The sequence below is a fragment of the Anas platyrhynchos genome, chromosome 24 (genome assembly GCF_047663525.1).
Source record: "Anas platyrhynchos isolate ZD024472 breed Pekin duck chromosome 24, IASCAAS_PekinDuck_T2T, whole genome shotgun sequence".
Taxonomy (NCBI): Eukaryota; Metazoa; Chordata; class Aves; order Anseriformes; family Anatidae; genus Anas; species Anas platyrhynchos.
Genome location: NC_092610.1, coordinates 757,442 through 766,439, shown reverse-complemented (window position 1 = coordinate 766,439; position 8,998 = coordinate 757,442). Strand labels below are relative to the sequence as shown.

Genomic DNA, 8,998 nt, shown 5'->3' with positions numbered 1-8,998 from the left:
GTTTACTGGGCCTTTCCCCAGAACAGAGGCGAGGGCTCAGCTGTGGCTTTGTCCAAAGCGTTTCCCAACAGCCAGAAGCAGCGGGGGTTATTCTGGTCCTGCCTGCAAAGGGTCAGGAGACAGAGGCCAGCCCTCGGAGTCTGGCTGCGAGGCTCTGCTGGACCCGTCTGGTTCCCTGGCGTTTTTGTGATGCTGGGAGCGAGATGAACTGATCTGCTCCCAAACCACAGGGTATTGCCAATCTGGGGGCAAGTGCTGCCAAGTACCCCGCTGATTTCAGCTCGTGTAGTGGTTTGCAAAGTAAAAAGCCACGGGACCAGTCACAGTGAGTGGCAGCTATATATTCAACCTTAAGGGGGAATAAAAGTTTACCTGCTGCAAGCTCACGCTCATCCAGGCAGGCCCGCTTGGCAGGACAGCTGCACACCAACACATTTCACAACCAGGACAGGGGTTTGAAAGACTTTATTTGACACCTTTGCTGGGTGCCGCAGCGTGTGACTCTAACAGCTCTGCACAGCGTGGAGCGAGGCCGGGCGACTTGCTGTGAGCTCCAGCATCCAGCCAGCCGCAGGAACAGCCGCAGCCTGGGCCCTCCGCCGGCTCTGCTGAAGGGCAGTGCTGGTTCCCGGCCGCGCTGGCACTTCGGGACGGGGTGAGGAGAAGTAGCGGAGGCATTTCTGTGTGTTAAGTGCGATGAGGTTCATCAAAACGCCTGGGAGGGCCTGACTTTAACAGCAGCGGGTACACACATCGACATGCAGCAGATACGATCTGCAGGAACGCAGCCACCAGCTCGCCCGCGCGGTCTGACCGGCTGCGCCTTCAACCTGAGGCACGGGGACTCTCTGCCCTTCGAGAGGGAGCTTCTCCCTCCTTTTGTACCTCTTTGTGCTGACCTCCTCGGGTTTTTCTCTTTTCTCATCACAGCGCTGCAGGGGTGGGTGAGACTCCTCGGGGTGGGCACGGTCCTGCACGTCTGTCCCGGCGAGCGAAGGCACGGAGCCAGGGCACGGAGCCAGGGCACGCAGCCGCTCAGGTCAGACGAGGAGGAGCTCCCCATCCACTCCGAGGACCAGGGAGGCAGCACAGGAGCAGGGCAGCTCGAGAGCTTGGTGTCTCTGTTCCTTCCTGCCCGGAGGAGAGGGGATGGGAAGACAGCCCGAGGAGCCGCGGCATTTGCTGCATCAGATGTCTTGGGGCACGAGACAAGGCAGGAAAAAGCTCTCAGGAGCCAGACAAGTGCAGACCCAGGGCTCGCCGAGGTCTGCGCTGCAGCATCCGCGGGTTTTGGTCCTGGCCCGGGGGAAGGGATGCGCAATGCGAGACCAAAACACAGTGCTGAAGAAAGGAAACATTGTGGGAGGAGAGGGCGAGGATGTGGGACTAAGAGAAAACGGGGGGGGGGAGGCACTTCAAAGGCAGGCAGGGTCGACCCGCTCCCCCCGCTGCAGTCTCATGCTCAGCAGGGGATGGAGGCAAGGCAGCTCCGGCAGGGAGAGTGGCAGAGGGAAGTGCTTTTCTTCTCACTTTGGTGTCAGAGCCTTCCCCTGGGTCGCAGGCGTCCCTTTGAAACCCTGCACCTTGCCTCTTCGCACCTGGGTGCGGGGTGAGGGCTGCCGGAGCCCCATGCTGGCAGCACTCAGCCAGGCCCTGGGAACCAGCGCTGCCTGGCCCCTGCCCCACACCGAGGGCACGCGAGCGGGAGCAGCTGGGAGGGCAGCGAGGAAACGGGGAGCTCAACCGGCCCCATAGGGTACCAGCAGCACCCATCTTCCCGCACCAAAACCGGGTGCTGCAGCCGGGGACACATCGTGGGGCAGCGGCACGAGCAGGGCTCTGGGGGAGCTCCGAGTCCCCGAGGAAGCGAGGCTGTGCTTCGAGGCTGGCTCTTTTCCAAGGGAGGGCAGTGCCCGGCTCCGCAGAGGGGTTTGCAGGAGGAGGGATGGGGCTGGGGTCTGTGGTGCCCCCTCCATCGCAGCCGGGAGCACGGCCACGTGCAGATGAGCGTGGGAGCGGATGGGAGTCACGTTTGTGGGCGCTGTGAGGGAGAGGACGAGCAGTGGCGAGGAAGGCGGTGCGAGGAGGGAGGCAGGGGAGAGTAAGGAGAATTTTCTTTCTGGGTCCTTGGCTTCTGCAAAGCAGGAGAGGTGCCTGGTCAGCTGGGTTTGTTCTCAGGCCTGCGGGCAGTGAGTGCTGAAGAACTCCCGTCTCCGAAGCAGGGGGGGGTCAGAAAGCCCCGATCTCCGTCGCCCAGGAGCGGCAGATCCTGGATGCCCCCACCCTGATCCCGGGTCCCTGCACGGCGGCGCCCAAGGCCCCAGGCGCCGTGTAAGCCGGTGGAACGGGGACGCCGGCGGAGGCCGGTGAGAAGAGGAAGGTGGCGATCTGGCTGCCCTTGGACGAGCCCTCTCTCAGCACGCCCGTCGGCGACGGCATCCTGGGCACGGCCGCGACGGCTGCGGAGGAGCCCGCGCCACGGGCCCTGCGGCTGGAAGAGGCCATCCTGCCGGCCAGGAGGCTCCGGCGGGACGGCAGCATGTCGCCGGGGACGCGGCGAAGGGGAGCCGGCCTGACGGCGGGGCTCGGGTAAGCCAGGGAGGACGCAGTCACAACGAGCGGAGCGGGGGCGGCCTCCCGGCGGGGAACCTGCACGGGGCCGGCGGCGCCGTGGAGGAAGGACCAGGGCCACGTCTGGATGGGCAGCAGGGAGGTGGCCACCGGTGACGGCTCCATTTCAGCCACGTAATTATTCAGGTGGGAGAGGAGTCGCAGCCGGATGGGGTCGGCGGTGTTTTGTCCCTCCAGGATGCCCAGGTACCTGACCACTTCAGTGAGGCACTCGCGGAAGCCGATGCTCCTGTAATCGACAGCCAGAGCTCGGGCGTCTAAGAAGCCTGCAGGGAGAGGACATGGGTGAGGGTAAGTCCAAGCGGCGTGCAGGAATGTGCCTTAGTCTCACTACCCTCTCTAATGCACTGTGTATTTCACTTGAGGCACTTTGCTGCTGGGTGATACGACTGAAGCAGGCAGCCAAGTGGGTGTCCGAGAGGACTGGACGCTCACATGCGTGAGAGCAGCACCCGCGGTTATCTCGTCGGGGTAAAACTGCCAGGGTCATGAAGCCTCTCACTGCAGCACGTGAGATGAGGAAGAGGTTTCCTTAGCCATGCTCAGGAAGGAAGATTTTTTTTTTTTCTTTTGGGCTCTATCAGTTATTGCTGCTGGAAACATGCCCGCGGGCTGGACGTGCGCTGGGTGCCTCTTTCAGAGACCCCCCCGGGCCTGGCAGAGCAGCGGATGCGAGCCTCCTAACACACCTCAGCACCACTTCCCTCTGCCTGGGTCCCAGTCCTGGACTCAGTTCTTACACTTCATTTAAACTGACGTCTGAGGACAGAGACAGAAGCAGGACTACCGAGATGAGAAAGCTCCAAGCCACAAAGAGAAAAAAAAATAATAAAATGCAAACAACAGCTGATTTTTAAGCTTCTTCTCCCTGCTTGGAGCTTCATGAGGCGGTGAGCAATAAAGCAGAGAATGTCACAGCACGGCGAAGCACTGGACCACTTTGCTTGCCGGGGTCTCTCGGGACAATACGGCCCTTTGTTGCAGTGCAGTCAAACTGAATATCTAAACAAATGTTCCAGACCAAGTTACTGCTCTGAACCAAAGCCTGGATGCCAGCAATGTCTCCGGCAAGCCAAAAGTGGGTGGTAAGCAAGCCAGAGGCTTCTTTACTGGAGCTGTGATCTCCATCCTGTTAACTGGAACAGGACAGAGGGGCTGTACAGAGGTCTCGGTACAAATGAGACCTTTGTTGAATTTCGCACAGGCTCCCCCTCTCTTCTTATAACAACCAAGAGACAAAAAAAAAAAAAAAAAAAAAAAAGAACAGAAAGGGACAGAGAGGGAAAAAAGCCTTGTTTATTTGCAGAGTCCCCACGCAGAATTCAGCCCCTGCAGGAAATGTATCCCAAGGAGGAGGCACAGACTTTAATGATAGTTTTTTGGAAGCAGGCTCTGTTTCTGGGGAGGACTCAAACTCTCTTAAACTGCTCTGTCCGGGCAGCTCTTAGTGGGGTGAGCGGCAGCAGCACCGTCCCCATGGGTCTGTGGGGTGCGCCACCCGCTCTGCCAAAGTGTGCCCGTGGGATGCTGACCCACAGCTTCCAGACCAAAAAAACAGCAGGCTGGGAAGCGTTCATCTGCCCCCCAGGAAAAATATCTCCCTCGGGAAGGAGGCAAGGCTGTGTTTGTGCTGGTGCTGGCTGGTACCAGCAAGACACAGCAGCACCGAGACGTTCCTTGCCGATGGGGAATTTCCCGGGATGTCACCTTCACCTCCCCTACACGCCTGTAGGAGCGGTTCTTACCTGCTCCTCCGGTGGCATGAAGCATTTTTAAGTGATCTACTGTCATTTGTAGAATTTCTGCCTTCTCCAGCTTGGAAGAGCCCTGTGAGTTGGGAGAAAAGAAAAGAGCAGTTCTTCATTTTGTGGTCAGGGCTCTGTGCCTCTCCGCAGCACCTTCCTGAAGCCCCGGAGCACTCAGACACCCAGATCTGGGCAGTGGCTCAGGTTTTTTTTAATCAAGTGAGGAGAAAATGGAGCTCCTTCCCATGACCGCCCAATGCAAATCGAAAAATCCCCATTTCTGTGCCTCTTCCAAGCTGCGAAACGCTGCCTGGGTTGAATTTATCCTCCCTGGAGCTCCTGAATATCATTAGTACATTTGTTAATGGTGCTTTACCACCCAGTTCCACCACCTGCTCGCTCCCTGAAGGGAGGATGACAAGGGAAAGGCAGCAGCGCTCCGAGGGCGCTGCCCTGCCCCGGCTCGGCACGCACCTGCTTCTCGAAGGCGGTGGGCACCAGGCGCCGCAGCTCCGACAGGCTGCTGTTGATGCGGTCGCGGCGCCGCTTCTCGATGATCTGCGGGAGGTTCCCAAACAGGGAGAGGAAACCACGGTCACGCAGGGCTCATCGCACAGGGTTAAGCACGCGCTAGGAGCTACAGCAGGTTGGGAGGCACCTTGAGGAGGGCCACGTAGGTAAATGTGCTGGGCGGAAAAGCCGGGCAAAGCCTTGGCTGGGTGGTGCGGCAGCACCGGGTGAAACCTCCCTCCTCCCCTTAGCTCCGAGGCCAGACCTCTGCAGGGAACCCGCAGGCATCAAGGGAGCGTCCCGCAGGGGACAGCACAGAGCCCTGCAGCCCCGCCACGTCCCCAGGGCGAGGACGAGGACGCGAGGCTGTGCCAGCAGCGCCGCGCACCGAGCCGAGCCCGCGGCGGGGAGGCACAGCGCAGCCACCCCAGCCCTGGGGAACGGGACTCACCCCTCTGCGCTTCTTCCTGGCCTGTATCTGAGACGTCGTGGTGGGAGACACGGACCTGGACACATGGCTGCGAAGGAAGAAGAGGGAAGAGTTCCTTGCGCTAGCTGGAGAGAAACCTCGGTTGCACATATGCTTTACACACGTTTGCCATCTGCAGTTTTCCCCCCGGAATCATGTTTTCTGTGGTTCCCATCTCATTTTTACCCACAACACAGAGCTCAGCAATTAAGGACGGGGAGCCAAGCACAGTTCGAATCCCGCTCTCCCCCTGGGAGTCTCCCCCCAGCCCGATTTCTGCACCAGACTGCCCATCTGCTACCAGGCACACATCTCCTTCAACCTCAGCCCGTGCCGGTGGCTCGGGGAGGCTGGAAAAGCAGCGATCCCAGCCCCGGAGTCACGGCCTCTTGTCTCCACGCGCAAACCTCCCGGCCTCATGTCTGAGCCTGCCCTGTCTGCAGGGCTCCTCGTCTCGGAGCCGCGATAGCTCCCGAGGCACCTGAGCTCCCACCCAGGCGGCAGCCGGGGGCTGCTCGGGGTGAGGCTGGCGGCGGCGCTGATGTGGTTTCTGAGGGCTGCCCGAGGAGCCGGTTCACACTGCGCCGGTCCTGGGGTGGGCTGCGGCGTCCCGACGGCACGGACGCCCCGAGCCAGAGGGAAAGGAGCCCGGCGGCTGCGGGGGGAAGCCAGCAGGAGGTGACGGGACAGAAACCTGGCCCCCAGCCATGGGGACTGGCTGTGAAGGGCCCCACAAACTGTCCTGTGCCAGCTGGGTGCCGGTGAGGCTGAAGCCACCAAGGGTCACCAAGAGAGCCCCATGCAGGGACGCTAAGGGACGGCCAGGCAGCAGCCCACAGCCCCGACCCGACGTACAGGGCTGGGAAGGGACACTCGGGCTCACCCCGCCAAGTCCGAGGAGCTTTCGGTTTGTGGAGCATTTTAACCACAGTCTGCTAAGGACGCTTCTGCAGAGACAGTGCTGCTCGCACAGCACGCCAAGAACGAGACCAAACTCAGCCCGTTAAAAATACATTTTGTTGGGCCCAAGCGAGGTGCTTTCACAAGTGGTTTTGCAGCAGCAGACCACGCAACACGCTCTGCGCCCTGCTCCGCTCAGCTCCCTGCATCGCCCTGCTCCAGCGTCTGCTGGGTGGGCTCTGGGCAGAGGTGCTGGCTGGCTTCGCAAGCCCCAACACGCGCTGCCCGTGCACATAGAGGCACACACGATGAGCACGTATGGGGTGGGAACGGGCCCTGCACAGACGCTGTGACACGTGCAGGGGGTACTGAATCGCCCGGCAGTGCAGGAATGCAGAGCGTGCACTCAAGGAGCCCACAGCAGTGAATTTTGAAACCCTCCTTGCAGAGCTGTCCGAACGTGTTGCTCATGGGGAACTGCAGTTCCAGATGTGGAACTAGCAGACCTCACTTACTGAGAAATATATTTTTAAAATATGTTTGACTGACAGATGTGAACCAGAGGAGATACTGAGACTAAATTCTCTGATGGTTAAAACTTCTGCCTTGCTCCTTGTTTGGTTTTGTAATTTACAGCACTGTTCTTTTGACTGCTTATTTGAAACAAAAAGAGAAAGAAAAAAAAAAAAAAGGGAAAAAGAAAAAAAAAAACAACCCAAGTAGTATCTTGCACTTCTGCAGTGACCCCGGAGCCTAAACTCGCTGCACGCACAGTGAACCGTGGCTCACACCCGCAGTGACTCATCCCCACTGCACGGGGAACTGGTTTGCCCGAACCACACAAACGATCGGTGATGGAGCTGGGAACCCCATCCAGACGCCGGCTCCCTCCCTCGGCCCTACTCGCCAGACCTCCCTCCCCACCTGGAAGTGTTTCATTTCGCCTGATCCTCGCGTCCCACGCAGGGCTGCACCGCTCCGCGCACAGACCCAGCAGGGCAGGAGTGGTTCTTTCTGCCATGTGTTTGCGTGACATGAGCCACAATGCAAACGTACACAAATACCACCACGCTGCAGCACTGCCTGCCTCTCAGGCTGATTCGAGAAGATGAACAGATGAGCAGCAACAGAGCGAGATCAAAAATTCACTGTTACTGCTCACTGAATTAAAGCATTATAGAAATTCCTCTGTTTTGCCCAGCGGGGTACTACAGACTCAGGGTGCCGCAGCGATGCAAAGCGATGGGATGTCCTCCACCAGGAAGGCAGGTTAAATTGTGATGCACTCGGAAACTGTGTGAGGGGTCAGAGAACTCCTGCAGGGTACGGGTGTCAGGCGTGCCCGGCTCTGCCTGGGACCGCATTGGTATGAGTGAGTTTGGTCCCTTGAGAACCTGGGCTTGGCACCGGGCAGGGCGACTCCTCTGCCGGGGACAGCGGGCAGCAAAGGGGAATTAATTCATCTGGAGCCCTGCTGGACGCGGCGGGGGGCACTTGGCTACTGAAACAAGAGCTCAGAAGCCGCTGAATTTTGGACAGGGACAAATGATCGAGCCCTTCCTTCGTTCTGGCTAGGGGATGAGGGTGGCAGCTCGGGGGGCGGTGGGACCGGGGTCCACGGGGAACCCCGCTCAGGGGGCGAGGGAAACCGGGCACCCCCGGTGAAGGGGCGCCGGGAACCGGGCACCCCCCGCGGCACCGGCACCAGCCGGGGAAGCGCTCCCAGCGCGAAGCCGCCCCCGCTCCCTCCACGTCCCCCGGGCACCTCCGGGTCCCCTGGCAGCGCTGGGGGCTCGGCACAGCCGGGGGCTCCCCCCGCCGGGCGGCAGCGGCGTCTCTGCTGGAGCCCCCCGGCCGATCCCGACCCCCAGCCCCGGTGGCTCGATGCCCCCCGGTCCCCTCACCCCGTCCCCGCGCCCCCCGGGGCAGCCCCCACCTGTACTCCTCCTCCTTGCCCACGTCGATGGTGCCGTCCGACTCCGTGTCCGAGGAGCTCTCCTCGCACAGCCGCTTCATCCTGCCCGGGCTGCCCCGAGGGGCTGGGGGTGGTGGCGGCGGGGGGGGCTCGGCTCGGCTCTGCCCGGCTCGTCCCGGCTCTGCTCGGCGGCCCCACGCGTGTCCCGGAGCCGTCCCGTCCGCGCCGTCCCGGTGCGGGGATTGCTCCGAGCGGCTCCCCCGGTGCGTGCCGGGCTCGGGGCGGCTCCTCCCCTGCGCTCTGCCTCTCACACCCCCGGCTCTGCCTCGCTCTGCTGCCGGCACGTCCCCAGCCTCCTGGTTAATGGGTTAATGAGACATCTCCCAGGAGTGACGGATTACGCGGCCGCGCCGGCGCTCCCAGGTTCCCAGGCCCCCCCGCACCCCCCTCGGCTCGCTGCTCGCCCTCCGGAGCCTTCCTGTAAAAGGCCGGGGCTGTGTGAACCGCCCCGTGGCCCCCTCTGCCCGCCGCCCCCCTCCCCACGGCCCCCCTTCCACCCGCCGCACATTGGCCTCAGCCCCAGTTTAAAGGGACCAGTGACCTCACTGGCAACAGAAAACCGTGGGAAAGAGATGGGACTGATAAAGCCCGGAGTTGTTTCAGGGAAAAATCAACATCCAGCCCCACACGCACACACATGTCTGCCCGGCTCTGCGCGGCGCAGCCACTTCGGGAGCCTTGTGATTCAGATGGAAACCAGCTCGCTGCGAGCGCCGAGCTGTTTGAGGACGCCGCTCCGAGGGCCCTCGCCTGGGATTAATCACGGGC

At 61.3% G+C, this 8,998-nt stretch overlaps 1 protein-coding gene across 1 annotated transcript; it reads right to left on the bottom strand.

Moving 5' to 3' along the window:
- Positions 1 to 447: 447 nt before the first annotated feature.
- On the bottom strand, positions 448 to 8,684 carry HEYL (hes related family bHLH transcription factor with YRPW motif like). The gene is made up of 5 exons (XM_027443806.3): positions 8,192 to 8,684; positions 5,338 to 5,404; positions 4,851 to 4,934; positions 4,377 to 4,458; positions 448 to 2,897 (listed from the first exon to the last, which is right to left on the bottom strand). Exons 1-5 carry the CDS (start codon positions 8,269 to 8,271, stop codon positions 2,230 to 2,232), a joined length of 981 nt encoding a protein of 326 aa, XP_027299607.2. The 5' UTR covers positions 8,272 to 8,684; the 3' UTR covers positions 448 to 2,229.
- Between the last annotated feature and the right edge of the window lie 314 nt (positions 8,685 to 8,998).